At 38.8% G+C, this 17,811-nt stretch overlaps 1 protein-coding gene across 2 annotated transcripts in view; it reads left to right on the top strand.

The window, feature by feature from the left end:
* Nucleotides 1-12,301, top strand: part of scn4aa (sodium channel, voltage-gated, type IV, alpha, a) — a 45,111-nt gene extending 32,810 nt beyond the window's left edge. For both annotated transcript variants that reach the window (XM_077206185.1, XM_077206184.1), the window contains 11 exons: nt 149-514; nt 2,730-2,856; nt 2,941-3,095; nt 3,786-3,959; nt 4,060-4,182; nt 6,771-7,049; nt 7,434-7,487; nt 8,946-9,083; nt 9,184-9,288; nt 9,414-9,684; nt 10,607-12,301. In XM_077206185.1, coding sequence (XP_077062300.1) covers nt 149-514; nt 2,730-2,856; nt 2,941-3,095; nt 3,786-3,959; nt 4,060-4,182; nt 6,771-7,049; nt 7,434-7,487; nt 8,946-9,083; nt 9,184-9,288; nt 9,414-9,684; nt 10,607-11,907 — 3,093 coding nt within the window. In that variant the 3' untranslated portion in view covers nt 11,908-12,301. The remainder of the gene's footprint in view (nt 1-148; nt 515-2,729; nt 2,857-2,940; nt 3,096-3,785; nt 3,960-4,059; nt 4,183-6,770; nt 7,050-7,433; nt 7,488-8,945; nt 9,084-9,183; nt 9,289-9,413; nt 9,685-10,606) is intronic.
* Nucleotides 12,302-17,811: the final 5,510 nt, after the last annotated feature.

Genomic DNA, 17,811 nt, shown 5'->3' with positions numbered 1-17,811 from the left:
TTATCCAAAGTGACTTGCATCGTATGCATTTTATCATGTGTGTGACAGTGAACCCTCTGATCTTGGCATTGTTAGGACAACGCTCTACTACTAGCTACAGGAACGTTTCCTATATCCTGCCAAGCTCATTCTTACTTGTACTTCTCAGGTGTTGAATCTGTTCCTGGCTCTGCTGCTCAGCTCCTTCAGTGGGGATAACCTGTCTGGAGGTGATGACGATGGTGAGATGAACAACCTTCAGATCGCCATTGGTCGCATCACCAGGGGTATAGATTGGCTCAAAGCCTTCGTAGCCAGTGTGGTGGGACAGATTCTAGGAAAGAAACCTCCTGACAATAATGAGGGAGGAGTGGAAGGAGACATAGAACTATATGCTTTAAACCACCTGGATGAGGGAAAAATGGCAGATGGCTTGACCAACTCTTTGTCTCCAAGACTGACTGTGCCCATTGCTCGTTGTGAGTCCGATGTTGAAGAGGACTTTGATGAATCTTCTGATGAGGAGGACAGAAAGGTAAGGGGTCAGAACTTAGCAATCAACTCTACCTCACTCTCCTTCCATCAAAATATAGAGTAGTGTACACTGTGGTGTACCTTTAATTTTTAAAAATACATTAAAGTGACAAATCCTAGATGCTAGATAAGCCGTTACAAATTATTGTGAAGAAATGATTTAGAAATTATTACAAATTTACTTGCCATGAAAAGTATTGAGTTTTAAAGGGTTAGTTCACTCAAAAAAAGTAAATTCTGTCAGTTATTACTAATTACTTTCGTTCATCTTCGGAACACAAATGAAGATATTTTTGATGAAATCTGAGAGCTGTCTCACTCCTTCATATAGGCTGCTACGTAATTGCATCTGCCGGCCCAGAAAAGTTAGTAAAGACATTGTTAATTGTTAAAATACAGCAGCCGCACACTCAAACACTGTGCAAGATCAATTTATTAGCAAGCTTTCGGTCTTACGACCTTCTTCGGGGCATACATACAAAAAGCCCTTGTCAAACACCTCTACTGATTGCATAATGCCAGACACCTGTGTTAACATGGCTAAGGCTACAGGGATAGGAAACATGGGAAATGTAGTTCAACATAGCCTATATCAAATATAGCCTTAGACACATGGTCTACTGAAAACAAAACACATAAATTACATCAAGATTTCAAAAAAATTGTACAAAAATGTAAGTCTAATAAAGTCTAATAATCTAAAAAAGTATAGACATTGTTAAAATAGTACAGGTGACTACAGTGGCTCAACTTTAAGTTTATCAAGCGACGAGAATACTTTTTGTGTGCAAAAACAAACAAAAATAATGACTTTGTTCAACTATTCATTTTCTTCTGTGTGGACCTCTGATGTGAGTTCACGAGAGCGCCATGACGCATGCGCGAGAACTGAGAGTCATATGACATCATATTGCTCAGAAAATCCAAACTGCTTGATATTTGAGAGTGTTTAGGCTTTTTGGTCATTTTGGCCTGTCCCACCCCAGTGGTAAATAAAAGAGTAATGTGACAGTCACGTTCTGTTTAGTTTTTATTGTCTTGTTCTGTTTAGTTTCGAGTCATGATTTGGTTTCCTTGTTGATTGTTTTGCCTGTGTTCTGGTTCATTGATTTGTCGTCATGGTTTTTAATTCGTTCATACCCGTTTCCTGTTCCGTTAATTATCTTCCTCTGTGTATTCAATGGGCCGTTTACACAACACCGTTTTAACTAAAAAAAGAAAACTTTTTATGTGTTTTGGCCGTTCATTCACACAACAACAGCGTTTTGGAGGTCTGAAAATCCTTACTTTTGAAAACGGGTTACAAAACGAGAATTTGTGAAAATGGTGACGTCATGCGTATTATGGAAACATTAAGGTTTTTTAACGTTTCTTAATCTCACCAAGGCTGCATTGATTTGATCAAAAATACAGTAAACAAGTTACTATTTAAATTAACTGGTTTCTGTTGTAATATATTTTTAAATGTAACTTGTTTCTGTGATGGCAAAGCTGAATTTTCAGTAGCATTCAGTGTCACATGATCTTTCAGAAATCATTCTAATATGCTGATTTGGTGCTTATTATTAATGTTAAACACAGTTGTTCTGCTTAACATTTTTGTGGAAACTGTTATGTTTTTTTCAGGATTCTTTGATTAAAAGAAAGAACATCATTTATTATAAATATAATTTTTTTGTAATATTTAATAATTTCAAACGGTCTTTTTTGATCATTTTAATGCGCTTTTGCTGAATAGAATTTTTCATTTATTTATTTTCTCTTTTTTAAAAAAAATCTTACTTACCCCAAACTTTTGAATGGCTGTGAATCGTGAAAAAATTAGCAGCTAAAAACTGTTCAACATTGATAATAATAAGAAATGATCTTAAAATGATTTCTGAAAAATCATGTGACATTGAAGACTAAAGTAATGGCTGCAGACATTTTTACATTTTATTACAACAGAAACCTGTTATCAATGTTTAATTGTTTTTAATTAACGGGAAATATACACGTAAAGTTTAAATATAAGTAGCTAATCAAGGCTAAATTTGCAACCCTGTTACCCAGTGTTTTATGTTTTTAAAATTGTATCATATAAAATGTATTCAACAAATATATATATTTAATTTCATGATGTTTATTTAATTTGTATTGCTAGAAATGAAAGCACACTGTTGCCTTCAATTTTGTTGTTCGCTCTCTGTCATTTCTTTACGTCTTTTGCTGCACAGGCCACTCTTGATGATGACGACTCTTCGGTTTGTAGCACAGTGGACTACCGACCTCCAGAACCTGAGCCTGAGCCCGAAGAGGAAGAAGAACCTGAGCCTGAAGAGCCAGAGTCCTGTTTCACAGAGGGTGAGCATGCATGCTTCATTTTTCTCATATTAATGTTCAAGGCACTATTTCAAGACTGCAGAATGTTTTTCTCTTTTTACCTAGGTTGTGTTAAGCGATGTACATGTTTGAGTGTAGACATCACTGAAGGATGGGGGAAAAAGTGGTGGAACCTGAGAAGAACATGCTTCACCATCGTTGAGCATGACTACTTTGAGACCTTCATCATCTTTATGATCCTCCTTAGCAGTGGAGCACTGGTATGTCTGTCAATGCTTACTGTATCTCTGCATTATAGTTATGTTATTAATGCTAAATTAAACCCTTAAATCCAAGGTGCTAAAAGTGCTTGAATTTGACTTTTTGAAATGTAAGTACTGGAAAACCCTTGAAAACAGCCATATTTATGAAAAGAGACCTCGGAAAGTTCTTGCATTATTGAAAGACAATGTGAAATTAGTGTTTAATTTTATCGATAAACGAATCTTCGCATGCAAAATTAACATTGCAGCCCATCTGATATATAGCTAATCGCATGGCTATGAGCATGATATTGCTCATAATATAAATATCCAAGTATATGATACAACTTTCATTCTTCAGGTCAATCATATATTCATGGGGGGGGGGGGGGGGATTGTTATATTTGCAATATATTTGTCATAGTATCCTTTCAATGGGTGCTGCACTTTATTTGTACCATTTTGTTTTATTATTTTTTTTATGTATCTATTTACCTTTTTTAGAATTTGAAAGATAATAAAGATACCATTTGATAATTGAGATCTCTGACTGCAGTCCTTTGAAACCAAAAAAGTAGAGTTTGAAAAGTCCTGGAATTTTATTTGACTGGATCTTTAGGAACCCTGTTCCAACCTTCATTTTATGGAAATGGGAACTTATAAATCCATTAATGCTTGTTTGATGCATCATTGTTTTCATTCTGTCAGGCTTTTGAGGATATCAACATTGAGCGCCGCAGAGTGATCAAGATCATCCTGGAGTATGCTGATAAAGTCTTTACATACATTTTCATTGTGGAGATGTTACTGAAGTGGGTGGCATACGGTTTCAAGACCTACTTCACTAATGCATGGTGCTGGCTGGACTTCCTCATTGTGGATGTGAGTTTACCTGTAAAATTTGCTTAACCCATATCAGCAAATACCTGTTGGATGCCAAAGTTTGTGTGTACTGATTTGCTCACCTGTTGTTTTATTTAAGGTGTCTCTGGTCAGTTTAACAGCCAATTTAATGGGCTATTCTGAGCTGGGACCAATCAAATCTCTCAGAACACTCAGGGCTCTGCGACCCCTTCGAGCTCTGTCGAGATTTGAGGGAATGAGGGTAAAGAATGACTCTCTTTTCATTTATGTGTATTTGTTTGATTCTTCAATTCTAGAATAAAGATCTAAAGTTGACTTTGATTATCCTTAAAGAGAATTTTTATAGAATACTGTATGTGGTGTAGATTTTTTTTTTTTAATGGCGTGGGGAGATGGTTATGACATTTTCTACTTTTTCAGAATTATTTGTTAAACCTTCAAAGCGAACTGAACTCTCAATCGGCTCCCTAGTTCAGTAGCCAGGACACTGATAGGGAGTCGGCCATTTTAAAGGCTCAGTCGCAAAATTCTAAATTGTCTCCCTAAAAAAGGTCCACAGTGCACTGTGAAAACCAGGGAGCACCGGTGCTTACTATAGGTGCATCCCAATATGCCTTCTAATGCTCTATTCTATGATGTTTTTAAGTATAAATAGTTTGAGTTGTGTGTTCACACTGAAAATTCCAAAAAGAAAGTGCACTTTAAATACCCGGAGGATGCACTCAATTAACGGAAAATACGGAAAATTGGACACTTTATGCAGCAACTTTAATTACGTAACGGAGGCATCAGGCCCTGATGTCGAATTACTAAATAACCTTATCAATTTCACACACTACACAGATGAATATACTGTATAGCGTATAAGTACACAGACTATTGGTGCATAGTGTAGAGTGTGTCATTAGGACGCAACTAATGTTCTTTTAACTAACCGCGAAACTTAAATCACTTGAGCAAACTCACTGTACATATTGTAATGGCATGCAATAGATGTTTTGACAAAAAATAAACAGTGTTTTAATTATATTTTAGCATAAACATATATCACTAAACAGGTACTGAACATAATCGAGCTAACATTTATAATTCATGTATGGCTGAAATGTTGCAGGCATATGTATCAAAGTATTTACCATAATGTAATTTAAATAACAAAAAACAATTTGGGCTGTCAAAATTAACACGATTAACTCAGTATTTCTTTCCGTCTGTCACAATTATGTTCTGTTTAGTTGTTTCTGTCTTGTCTGTATTAGTTCTCATTAGTTGCTATGGTGTCTGATTAGTTAATCTCTGTCCAGTGTTCCTGTTTAGTGTCCTTATTTACTATGTGTATTTATACTCCTTGTTCTGTTCAGTCCTCATCGGTTATTGATTGTGTTGAACGTGAACGTTCCTCCGAGTTTGCTAATTAAAGATTGTGTATTTCATCATCTCCTTCGTCGTACGCTTTCTACAGTCAGGTATCTGTGACACCGTCATCCTTTAGCTAGCATTGCATTATATAATCACGCTCTTATTAAAGCATGACAATACAGGATGGTATAGGCGCGCTATCTGTGAATCTCCTGTCTATCACACACACACACACACACACACACGACAGAAAGCTGCTTTAGACAATGAGTTCTCTTTCACACTTGAAGGCACAAAAACACTCAAAATTATGCCAAAAAGCAATTTTTGTCCAGTATCCTTGTAAGCACAGTCTTAAGTTAGCTAAATAAATTCTTTAATGAACATAAAGAGTTATGAAAATGGGATCAGTGTCATGTGCGGCAGGTCTTACAGTGACAGCAGCCTAATAAACCTGCTGCTGTCTGTCATTAATGTTATAATTAAAGAACAAAAGAAAAAGAGAAAATCATCTTGATTCAATAACTTGTGTAGCTTTAACAAAAAATAATCTATATTTAATGTATCATTTATGCAGTGAAAATTCGGAAGTGTTGGTAACTATTCAATTCCTGTTAGGAAAACTATTCAATTTCCTACCTGTTAGATCAAATATTTAAAATATATTGTCTTGTTTGTTGTATGTTTGTTTTTATATTAATTTGGAGATTGAATGTAAAATTATTATAAATAAAATTATATTAAAAAATATAATGTTAGGTGCGATTAATCACGATTAATTACAGCAAGACATGCGATTAATTAGTAATTTTGTTTAATCGATTAACAGCACTAAAAAAATGTCAGAAAAATATCAGTTCTGCTGTTGATTTTAAATACCAGTAGTGGATTTGTATAGAGGATGTTGCCATGTCACCATCAGTGTCCTATTGTGTAGTGAGCCAGAGTCCTACTGTCCTTGCCAATGCTCAAATTCATGTACGTGTATACTGATCCATGATGTAGGGAGCTAGGGAGCTGATTGAGATGCACCCTCGAACTTGCTAACACAACAGGTTTGCAAGCAACAATCAATTAAATGTTTTGTGTGATGGTAATGAAAGCAGGATTGGAAACAGTGATTCTATGTTAAAAAAAATTGTCCACATAAATACCAAATGAATGGAAATTATTCAGATTTTGTCACAAAAAAGGGGAAGTTTCCAAAATAGAGAAACCTTGCCATACTGTATTTAAGGTTTCAACACTTGTAAGAAAAGGTAATTAAAGTAATTTAAGGTAATTAAAAAATATATTTAAAGCACGATTTGACAGAATTTGAAGCATTTTTTATTTTATTATCCTAAGGGGCAGAACATTTCCTCCAATTGAATTAGTATTTTTATGTTAACTTTGGAGTTGAGTAATATTTAAATAAAGATTGATTACTCATTTGTCTATAAATCTTGATTGTCTTCATACTCCATAAAGGTAGTGGTGAACGCACTGGTTGGTGCAATTCCCTCCATTTTCAATGTGCTCCTGGTGTGTCTGATATTCTGGCTCATCTTCAGCATTATGGGAGTCAATCTATTTGCTGGAAAGTTCTACCACTGCATCAACACCACCACAGAGGAACGCTTTCCCATGGATGTGGTCAACAACAGGAGTGACTGCATGGCACTGATGCACACCAATGAGGCGCGCTGGGTTAATGTCAAGGTCAACTATGACAACGTGGGTCTTGGCTACCTCTCTCTACTGCAAATTGTAAGTTTTGCCATTGCTTGCAGAGTTCAGTCTATTATACAGTATATGGTGCACATGCAGCCATAAACAGCCATACCTGTATCATGGGGAATAATGACATTTTGCTTGATCTTTTAAAGGGGGGGAAAGGCTTGATATACTATTTTTTTTTTAATCAGAAATTCAGAACTCAAAAGAGTAACATTGAATAAGCAATAAAAACACTTCCACAACTTTGTGACAGAAAATATATGCATCAGTTAAAGCATATTTACAGACAGTGAATATATTTGAATATGTCCTTTTCTTTTTTGCATCAGAGGACACAGAGGTATTTCAGTACAATTCCATTATGAATGCGTTTAACTTGACATGCTGATATTCAGAAATACTTTCTCCACATAGGCCACATTCAAAGGCTGGATGGATATCATGTACGCTGCAGTGGATTCTAGAGAGGTATGTGAATGACAGGCTTTCCACCTGTAACATTTACAATGCTCCGCTGCAACAAAGCAATTCTAAATGCTGTATGCATATAATGTAGTGCGAGTTGTGAGCTTGTGAATTGACAAATAGTCAACACAACTTTCTGTTATGTTGTCCTCTTTTAAAGACGAAGAGTTTAATGTGCGGTCTTATTCATGGACAAATTTCTTGGTTGGAATGAAACAAATACTTCATCTAAATCAGTGGTTCCCAAACCTGTCCTGGCGTACCCCCAACACTGCATGTTTTCTTTGTCTCCCTAATCAAACACACCTGATTCAACTCATCAGCTCATAATCACATAGGTTAATGAGCTAATGAGATGAATCAGGTGTGTTTGATTAGGGAGACAAAGAAAACGTGCAGTGTTGGGGGTACGCCAGGACAGGTTTGGGAACCGCTGATCTAAATAATGAAAATTTCGCCATTATATACTCTCCCTCTTTTCTTTCCATCCCTGTATGCTATTAAAAAGGACGAAAATGCATTATACAAGAACCATAAAAGTAGTCCATACAACTTCTGCACTATAGTGTAAGTAATTCAATAGCTTTGTGTAACGAACCAACAAACATTTAACTCTTTCCCTGTCAGTGTTTTAAAAAAATGTTGCCAGCCAGCACCAGCATTTTTTATAATTTTCACAAAACTTTTATTGCCCACAGAATATTTTGTTGTAGGAATATCTAAACATGCAATATCAGAAGGGAGTTCTGACCTCTGCTCAAAAAAAATGTATTCTAGCTTAATGCATTCTTTTTTTTTTATCAACACCTGAATTAAGTTTCATTAAAAAAAGCAACATTTTGAGCAAAAAGCTGAGAAAATCACTCTTTTGTCAAAAAACTTGTCTGGATCGGATACGGGACGATGATCAAAACTTAGATTGAGTAGATCTAGTCCATCAACACCCCAAGGTGTTGATTGACTGTCCTGGGTCTACATTTCATTCGGTAATGTTGGGCAGTTTCGATTTATATGTTGTTTAATGATGATCGCGTTATTTTACAAACGCATCTGCTTAGATATGCTATCGCTTGTTTCTGCTTTGTTTTGATCCGAAGATTCTGTACTTTTTCAGAAGATGTGTCATAGCGCCCCCTACCGTAGAACAGTGAAAACACAGAAAGCCGAAAAAATGCCATCAATGTCGGGAAGCGTTGTCTCATACATAACGAAAAATTCCGTCAATGTCGGGGAAAGAGTTAAGTCATTTCTCCGCCAGTGCAAATCTCAAATCAAATATGGTGCATATGGCACAGGTTGGACGTCAATAACATTATGCATTGTTGGTTCTCGTTACCAAACGTCATGACGTCAAAGTTGTGGCATTCATTTGAGTTCTGTAGCGAAGGTTAAGAATAATAAAGTAAATAATTTCAAAATGACACTTTTATTGGAGCATTCATTATTTCTTTTACATGTCAGGTGGAAGAGCAGCCATCATATGAGATCAACCTTTACATGTACCTATATTTTGTTATTTTCATCATTTTTGGCTCCTTTTTCACTCTCAATCTTTTCATTGGTGTCATCATTGACAACTTTAATCAGCAAAAGTCAAAGATAAGTATCACTTTTTTTAACTAACCTCCAAATTAATTTGTATTGCACGTTTAAATTGTTCTTTACCAGAAAGAATAATTAATATTAGTTTTTTCTGCACTTTGGAGGGGAAGACCTTTTCATGACAGAGGAACAGAAAAAGTACTACAATGCCATGAAGAAGTTGGGTTCCAAAAAACCTGCAAAACCTATACCTCGGCCTTCGGTTTGAACCATTTTACTTACATTCAATCTTCCATTGCTGTTTTTTACCATTAAAACTAATTGACTGTCAAAAAATCTCTTTAAAAAGTTTCTTAAAACTAATCTACTATATTGCTCTTCTAACAGAATATTATCCAGGGCGTGGTTTTTGACTTCATCTCAAAACAGTTCTTTGACATCTTTATCATGGTGCTTATCTGCCTCAATATGGTGACCATGATGATAGAGACAGATGACCAGAGTACTGAGAAAGAGGATATCCTATACCTGGTGAATTTGGTGTTCATCATCATCTTCTCTGGGGAATGCGTACTTAAGATGTTTGCGCTTAGACAGTACTTCTTCACTATTGGCTGGAATGTCTTTGATTTTGTTGTGGTCATCCTTTCTGTAGCAGGTAAGTGTACCACAACCCAGGCTAGTTGTAAACATGCCTGTGGCAACATTCCTGCAAAAGAACATTATGTTGCTTCCTGCACATTTCGCAGCACATTCAAAGTGAAATTTCAACCAAATGGTGCTAAGACCACGTTCAGTTTTATACAAAATAGATGAACGTGAATCTGGACCTTTTTTATTACATCGGGTGTTGCACGTTTTCTGAAATAAAATGTCTGTCTAGTCTAAAAGGTTAATGATCTATCATGTTTGAAAATAATGTAGCACCTTCCCTAAATGTACCCTAAACCTAACCAATAGTGTGAGCAAAAGCAAGCGGGGCAAATACTTATTTTCTGACTTAACCAAGCCATTTTGGCTTGTTCCTGTCTTTGAGCTCTTTTATTGTATCTCATGTTTCATGGGACTTGTACCAGGTGAGCTACCGGGCAAGTTTACTATGTCAGAAAAACCATACATATGGAGCTAGTTATGTGATGCATGTGTCAAAATCGATAAGTGCACAAATCATGCACTGTGGAAAGTGTTTTGAGGTCTTAACATAGTATTGCGCAAGGAACCACGTGAAAAGTCTATTAATCAATAATCTGCTCCGTAATCATAACTTGTGTGAAAAGGAATACAATTTGTTGGTGTTCTACTGCCACTATTGTTTATTTCAGCTAAAACTTGCATTTAAATGTATGTATACTGCAAGTTTTTGTATTTTTGGAGTTCTGCAAAAGTGTAATATTATAGTTATTGAACATCATGCCATTATAGTTTGTTGATTTTTTTTATATATATAGACTCTCTAAGCATTGATCATACTGATTTTCATAAACTAGATACTAACCATTCTATAGGTGCTCCTATGTGTATACTTTCCTACTGTAACTGCGCTAAATTGTTATAATAACCCAGATTTCTTCTTTCCCAAGGCCTGATGTTATCGGACATCATTGAGAAGTACTTTGTGTCTCCTACCTTGTTCCGTGTCATCCGACTTGCTAGGATCGGCCGTGTGCTACGTCTCATCAGAGGTGCGAAAGGCATTAGGACTCTTTTGTTTGCCTTGATGATGTCACTTCCGGCCCTCTTCAACATTGGACTGCTTCTGTTCCTCATCATGTTCATCTTCTCAATTTTTGGCATGTCTAACTTTGCCTATGTGAAAAAGCAGGCAGGCATCGATGACATCTTCAACTTTGAAACATTTGGCGGTAGCATCATCTGTCTGTTTGAGATCACAACCTCGGCAGGCTGGGATGGGCTTCTGCTGCCTATTATGAACAGTGGCCCTCCAGATTGTGACCCTGACATAGAGAACCCTGGTACAGACGTTCGGGGTAACTGCGGGAATCCTGGCATGGGCATCATGTTTTTCTGCAGTTACATAATCATGTCGTTCCTGGTGGTTGTGAACATGTACATTGCCATCATTCTTGAGAACTTCAATGTTGCTCAAGAGGAGAGTGGAGACCCACTCTGCGAGGACGACTTTACGATGTTCGACGAGACATGGGAAAAGTTTGACGTTGATGCTACACAGTTCATCGAATACAACCGCTTGTTTGACTTTGTCGATGTCTTGCAGGAACCTCTGCGAATTGCCAAACCCAACCGCCTCAAACTAATCACCATGGATCTGCCCATTGTAACCGGAGACAAAATCCACTGTCTGGATATTCTTCTGGCAGTTACTCACGAGGTTCTTGGTGACACCATCGAGATGGCTGCCATGAAGGAGAGCATTGAAGCCAAGTTTATAATGAACAACCCCACATCTGCCTCATTTGAGCCAATCACCACCACTCTCAGGAGGAAGGAGGAAGAGCGAGCAGCCATTGCAGTTCAACGAACATACCGTAGACATCTCCTCAAACGTGCAATCCGCCATGCCTGCTTTATGCGTCGCTCAAAGAGAAAAGTTAGTAGTCAGGGCGATGAAGAACCTCCTGAAACCCAAGGGCTAATTGCAAGGAAAATGGATGCCTTGTATGGTAGCAACCCAGAACTTGCCATGGCTCTTGAGTTGCAGGCTAGGCCTATGCCGTCTAATGGACAGCCACCTGAGCCCACCTCGGTCCCACAGCATAGAGCATCAGTGACCTACCCTCGACCGCAGGGACAATTCATAATCCCAGTGGAGTTCACAAGGGAGGTGATCCTCCAATCTGCACCCACATTGCATGGCCTGTGCAGTTCAGAGAATGCAACATTAAAAGAGTCAATAGTATAACTGGCAGCCAATGTCTTTGGAGTATGGACTAAGATCATCCTTGGGTGTAAAATTAAGTATCACCTGCACGCACTGAACAACAGATGCTTCGGCTTAGTCGGTTTAAGGGATTACACAGGACTGCTATGATGTGACATTGATATGCCATTTATTGGGAGTACTGTTTTTTTTATTATTTACATTTTTTATCTTATTTGTTCCCAAATAGAAATGTCCCAGTATGTCATTACTTAGCCAAGTTGTTTTGCCCTTGTATTTGTTTACAGTTGAGCAGTTAGAGCCATTTCCACATTTTATGTACTATTAACAAAGTTCAGGAGGAGCACGTTTAAATTGCCTATCTAATCAGTACGAGAGGAGGCATATATATATATATATATATATATATATATATATATATATATATATATATGCCCACGAGCACCCTTCTGAAACCTAAAATGACAAATGGGACACCATGCGGTGTTATGGACTTAATGGACACATGGACACGCGGCGGCCATTGTAAGTCCACAAGACCGCAAGTGTATGTGAAGTGTGCCATTTTGGACAGGGCCATAGTCATTTGAGTAAAAGTGGCCACACCCACATCGAACATACTTGAATCTTTCTGCACTGGTTTAGTTCCTATTGGATGAAAAACCTAGGACTAGTTAGCAAAAGTAGGTTTTGCAAAAAATCCAATATGGTGGAAAATATATCATGGCTGAAATGAAATCACATGAAATCACTATTATGATGTAGCGGTTTCATGCCTTTTATAGACATTATGTAGCCCTGCCCATTTTCAGCGTTGCGCTTGTTGTCTTTTGTCTTCCGGTTTGTATTTCCACTGCGATCTTAAGTATTTAGGAATTTAAAATCCTCCTGGTCTATTGACATACATCTGTTTTAAACATTACAATGCTTCTGATAACTTGTGTTAACTCTACAATAAGTAAATCTACTTCACCAGCTAATTACTCTTCGACAGCAATGCCATAGAAATATACAGAGCTACCGCTAAAACAGAAGTTCAAAGACAATATTCTAAAGATGGCTGAGCCTGCGCCACTTGTTTCTCTGGCACATAAGGTCTATACTAACACCCAGTAATTCTACTGTATGTTGCAACAGTATGTGGTGATGACGCATTTCTTATTGATTGTACTATACTTCTCTTTTTATATATATTTGTAATGAATTAATAACTTGAAGGATTGAAGGCATTGTGCAGTTGTAACACTTACTTTTAATTCCCTGGTAGTCACAACAGGTGGTTGAAAATCTACCATGACTGTAAAGTAAATACAATTTATTTGGTTTTGATGTACTTAATGAGACATTATTAAAGTGACCAGGTTGAAGTAACCCCATCCATTAAACTGTAATTTAACACACAAGCATCATCTGCACTAAAATGTCCCATTTGATTTGAGTGTCATACTCTCATCATAAATTGATAGCTAAATGGTGAAAATTTAAGTTACATCAGATTCTTTTTCTCTGTCCAGATGTTACTTAAACTTAGAAAGAAACATGTGTTTGATGACAAGGGCATTACCCATTAGTAATAATTGAATCCCTTCATTACAAAAAGAGCCTGAAATGTCCTGTAGATGCCACATAAAATTGAAATATATTTGGTACTGGAGATATGGTTGTGATGTTTACACACCTTCATTAAACTCCTTTCATCCAATTTAAAATATGTAATTTTAAAACCCTATCAAGTTAATTCTCCCCCAAGTACATTCAGTGTTTTAGTACCTGTGAGTTGTAGCCAAAAGTTCTATGTATTAGAGACATTTATGATTGATTTCCTCCTAAGTCTTAAAGTGACTGCAAATGTCTTATTTCTTAAAATGTATAAATTAAGCACTTTTGAGACATTTATATTTACCTCTTGTATAGTTTTTAGATTTGGTCTCTTATTACCAAAAAACATTAACACTTATGTTATCTCATGTTAATTTACTGTACATGTTTAAATGAGAATGAATTTTGGTGAGAAAAAAAAATCTCATGGCGCTTGTGTGCAGTTTTGTGCACTTTTTGGTTTCATATTGATATTGTTAATAAGCAAATAATTTTCTATTGTTTACATTTTTATCAAGCAGAGAGACATTGCAGTGCTTTAGGTTTTGCTCGCCTCTAATTGCCTGTACATTTTGCAGATAGAAGCAAACTTCTCGGATGCTGTCTTTTCTTTGTATCGTAACTGAATAACTTTAAATAACAAAATTTAATTCAATGTGCATTTAAAATGTTCATCGAATAAATTTGATAAGATAAACATGGGTCTCGTCATGCTTTAAAGTTTTGAATTGCTGTCTCAGATTGCACTTCTGCAATATCTCGGTTCATCTCATGTTAAGATTTTGTGGCGTTTGCAGTCTTAGCATGCTATCATGTGTTGTTTGTGGATATGTTTTCCCAGAGGTGTTTATCAAGCCCATTTTTCCATTGGACTTGACTTTTTCTGTGTGTCACAGTGGCCCCTGACCAGATAGATGTTCTTATTTCACACCTTCTATTTTTACACCCAGCTAGAGATGTCTTCACCTCAGGTAACCAGTCTTAATAATTTTGGAATCCAGTGGTCTACATTGGCATTTGTGTTATGGGGATTTAATAGGCAACTTACATTTTTTACATTTTTAAAGTAGTCATGAAATCTAAATTGACATATCTTATTTTATAATGAAATATTGCATATATTTGTTCAAATATTGTTATGTGCACATGATTTATTTTGTTTTATTCATGTGCTCTGGTAAATCTTTGAACAAAATAACTTCCCTTCCCTCTTGCAACGACAAATATTGTATTATCTTCTTTGATGACGTTACTGCCTGCATTTTTTTCTTGTTTGTGAAGCCATTTAACTTATGCACTCACTGGCCATTTTTTAGGTACACCTGTTCAACTGCTTGATCTTCTGATGGCAACTTCTAACAGGATAACGTGACCATGTCACAAAACTTAAATCATCTCAGACTGGTTTCTCTAACAGGACATTGTTACCATACTCAAATGGCCTCCACAGCAGATCTCAGTCCAACAGAGCAGTTTTAGGATGTGGTGTAACAGGAGATTCACATCATGGATGAGCAGCCGACAAATCTGTAGCAGCTGCGTGATACTATCATGACAATATGTCCAGTGAGTACGTTACACTCTTAGAAAAATGGTACAAAAGCTGTCACTGGGACAGTACCTGTTAAAAATGTTCTAATGTGTAGCCTACCATTTAGGTACTAATATGTATACTTTTGGTAGCACTATATACCATTAAGGTACTAATATGCAGTTTTTAGAGACAATAGTATACCTTTTGAAAGGGTGCCACCCCAGTGACAGCTTTTCTAGTTTATGGAGAGCGTGCACATGAAGCTGTGACATCACTAGCTAACAGCCAATCACATGTCTTGAAACTTGCAAAACGTCTCAGGTTACGTATGTAACCCTGGTTCCCTGAGAGGGAACGAGACGCTGCGTTGAGACGCGGTGGGAACGCTCTGCGTGATTGCGTCGTGAAGCACGTGTATAATCAGTCCAATGGAAGAACGAGACGTCACCGGCGGTGACGTCATAGACCAGGAAGCTATAAAGCACACCAGAAATCAGACCGCGACAGCTTCTGAAAAGGCCTGAAGCAAGTCGATCAGGGCATGCAGGAAGTATGGCAGGAGAACGCAGCGTCTCGTTCCCTCTCAGGGAACCAGGGTTACATACGTAACCTGAGACGTTCCCTTTCAAGGGAACTCGAGCTGCGTTGAGACGCGGTATGACACTACGCCATAATGAGAAATGCCCGTTCTGTGTGGAGTCCTTGCGCACACTAAGAAACAAGCAGCCTAGCCCCGGGAGTGGAGAGGTCTAGGTCGTAGAATCTGACAAATGTATGCGGTGAGGACCAGCCTGCCGCATTACAAACGTCCTGCAGGGAAACCCCTGAAATAAAAGCCTTAGAGGCAGCCATACTCCTAGTAGAATGGGCGCGGACTGCCATAGGTGAGAGCTGTCCGGCCGCTTCATAAGCAAGTGAGATAGCCTCAACTACCCACTTGCTCATTACCTGTCTAGATGCAGGGCAACCTTTCTTGGTTGAACCGAAGCAGACAAATAACTGCTCTGATCTACGCCACAGGGCAGCTCTGTGAACGTAGGCATCCAAAGCCCTAACGGGACATAACAGATTGAGACCTTCCTGATCTGGGGTAACGAAAGGTGGAGGGCAAAAAGCCTGCAGCACAATAGGGCCCGCCACATTAGTGGGGACCTTAGGAATGTAACCCGGCCTAGGGTGTAAAAATGCTTTCACCATACCAGGTGCAAATTCCAAACATGAAGGAGCCACCGACAGGGCTTGCAGATCTCCAATTCTCTTGATAGAAGAAATAGCGAGAAGAAATAGAGTTTTTAGTGTAAGGAACTTCTCTGAAACCTCTTCAATAGGCTCGAAGGGAGCCAGGGCCAGACCCTCAAGTACAATGGCCAAATCCCAAGCCGGTGCTCTAGAGTGCAATGCAGGCCTAAGCCTCAGTGTACCACGGAGAAAACGAGTAATAAGAGGATCTCTCCCAAGAGAAGAAGCCCCCAAAGGGGAGCGATAAGCAGATATAGCCGCTACGTACACCTTTAAGGTGGAGGGAGATAATCCAGCAGAGAAACGGTCTTGAAGGAAATCGAGAACTGTACCAACCGGGCAGTTAGCAGGATTTAAAAAACGTTCTCCACACCATGTAGAGAACAATTTCCATTTCAATGAATATAGTTTTCTCGTGGAAGGAGCTCTGGATTGAAGGATGGTCTCAACGACCTCAGTTGAGAGACCGGATTCTAAGAGCTGGGCCCCCTCAGAGGCCAAGCCCACAGTTTCCACAACTCCGGGCGAGGGTGAAATATCGTGCCCCCTGCTTGAGATAACAAGTCCCCCCTGACAGGAATCTCCATGGGAGAGCCGTGCAGAAGGGACACTAGGTCCGAGAACCACAATCGGGTCGGCCAGTGCGGGGCTACTAATAATAGATGAGCCCCCTCCCGGCGAACCCTCTCCAGAACTCCCGGAAGCAATGATATCGGGGGGAATGCGTACAGGTGCAGCCTCGGCCACTCCTGTGCCATAGCGTCCAGTCCGAGAGGAGCTGGATAAGTGAGGGAGAACCAAAGCGGACAATGGGTTGTATCGTAAGATGCGAAAAGATCTATCTGAGCTTGACCATAGTTCTCCCATAGGAGCTCCACCACCTCGGGGTGAAGTCTCCACTCCCCGGGCCTCAGCCCCTGTCTTGACAGGATATCTGCTCCCACATTCAAATACCCTGGAATATAAACTGCCCTGAGTGACTATAATTTTCCCTGGGCCCATAGGAGGATCTGATGAGCCAGTTTGCATAATAATAGGGACCTCAGACCCCCCTGATGGTTGATGTAAGAGACCACCGATGTTTTGTCTGTGCGGACGAGCACATGATGGCCTCTCAGGTCTGGCAGGAAGTATTTGAGAGCCTGAAATACCGCCATCATCTCTAGTCGGTTTATATGCCACGAAAGCTGATGGTCCTGCCAGACACCTGTCGCCGAGCGGCCACTCATGACCGCCCCCCAGCCTGTGAGGGAAGCATCCGTCGATAGCGTTACGTGTCGACAAGAAGCCCCCAATACTGGGCCTTGGGCGAGGAACCAAGGTTTCTTCCACATGACCAAGGCACGTAGGCATAGCCGCGTGACCTTGATCGTGCGAAACGGATTTCCCCTCGGAGAAAACCCCTTGGTCCTGAGCCACCACTGCAGGGGTCTCATGTGCAGAAGGCCAAAAGTAACTACGTTGGACGCAGCTGCCATGAGACCCACCAGTCTCTGGAACTGTTTCACAGTGAGTGACTGGCCTAGTTTTACCATATTTACGGCTGTGAGAAT

This window comes from Siphateles boraxobius, unplaced genomic scaffold (genome assembly GCF_051911475.1).
Source record: "Siphateles boraxobius isolate OS27281-9 unplaced genomic scaffold, OSU_SipBor_1 55, whole genome shotgun sequence".
NCBI lineage: Eukaryota > Metazoa > Chordata > Actinopteri > Cypriniformes > Leuciscidae > Siphateles > Siphateles boraxobius.
The sequence above is the reverse complement of the archived record's forward strand: the minus strand, read 5'-3'. Positions and strand labels throughout refer to the sequence as shown.